This window comes from Trachymyrmex cornetzi, unplaced genomic scaffold, assembly GCF_001594075.2.
Source record: "Trachymyrmex cornetzi isolate Tcor2-1 unplaced genomic scaffold, Tcor1.1 scaffold5, whole genome shotgun sequence".
Classification (NCBI taxonomy): Eukaryota; Metazoa; Arthropoda; class Insecta; order Hymenoptera; family Formicidae; genus Trachymyrmex; species Trachymyrmex cornetzi.
Genome location: NW_017299806.1, coordinates 1,087,460 through 1,088,854, shown reverse-complemented (window position 1 = coordinate 1,088,854; position 1,395 = coordinate 1,087,460). Strand labels below are relative to the sequence as shown.

General features: G+C 33.8%; 1 protein-coding gene across 1 annotated transcript in view; it reads right to left on the bottom strand.

Annotated features, from left to right (window-relative positions):
- Nucleotides 1-1,395, bottom strand: part of LOC108765562 (uncharacterized) — a 2,074-nt gene extending 679 nt beyond the window's left edge. The window contains exon 1 of the mRNA XM_018514328.1: nt 355-1,395. Within this exon, the coding sequence (XP_018369830.1) occupies nt 355-1,395 (1,041 nt within the window). The remainder of the gene's footprint in view (nt 1-354) is intronic.

Sequence of the window (1,395 nt, the reverse complement as noted above, 5' to 3'; positions counted from 1 at the left end):
CCAGACGTTTCGGCTTACATTCGAGCCATCCTCAATGTATCTGATCCATATACAATCAAATTCTTAGATGATTTGATAGGAGATCTTCTCCTATTTGATAGGAGACTCTCCTATCAAATCATCTAAGAATTTGATTGTATATGGATCAGATACATTGAGGATGGCTCGAATGTAAGCCGAAACGTCTGTTTTTTTTTCTTTTTTTTTTGGTACTTAATAAATCTTTTGCTCTCACGAATTACAGCGATATAACTCTCAGTTGCCTACTCTTTGTTTATATTTTGTCTATAAGAAAAAATTCTCTCCGTGTATATATATATAAAAATGTATAAATTAAATTACATTTTTTATTACCTCGTTTTTTATTTCATTATCGTCGATACTGTTAAGCACATCATGGACAGTGGTGCCGATCTGCAGAGCTTGATCCTTGCCGGTCTCGCAGGCCCATACTATCAACATTATTTTTATAAAATAGTACATTGAAGTCGTTATCAAAAACGTACCATAAACATAATCTTCTATATTAATCAAGGTTACGCCTCTTTGCCAATACAATATTTGATAGTAGAGATCGAAAGTTATCCGGGTAAAAGTTATAATTACAGTAGCGAGGAGCTGTAAACTGAAAATTATGTTCAGCATTTGCACTGTGTTACTAATCATCAGGTGTTGTTTTTTCAGTGCCTTTAATTCGATCATCAAAAATGGACTTCTTTGTTTGTAGCATATTTTGCCGGGATGATATACCATCATATACTCCCGCATGTTTTCCAAATTATCATTGATTCTCTTGAAACAAGCTTTTAGTATACAAACACAATTCATATACAACATATCCATATGAAATGTCAACAGAGTAATATATATTATGTAAATTTTGGTTATAAAATGCATATTCATCTTGTAATATATCGGCACTTCAAGAAGTAGAAACATGGATCCTAAGAGGTCCTTAGCGTAAATTAATTTAGATAGCTTCTGATATAATTCCGAAGGCAATTTTGATGAAATGTCTTTTATGGTTTGAAGCAAATGCATTCGCGGTCCGCTCAAAATGTACGTAACAACTGCTGTAAAACCATTGAGTATGTGGAAGCTATTACGGTTAAGATTTATGGGTACACCTGTGTACTTCACACAAAAGTTGATGAGATAGAAAACGTACAATAAGGAAATTACGCAAACACAGATAATGATGGTTGAAAGGATATAACGTGGTGTGGAAATCTCAAAGACCAATGCATTGATCTTATACGGAAACATTCCAAGCATGTAGCAACATGTGAAGGAAGGATACATCAATGATTCAAAATCCGTAGCGTGAAATAGCTTCAATTTTTTCTGCATTTTGCCATTGGCGCGTCTTTGCAATTTTGACGATGAACTGAACAT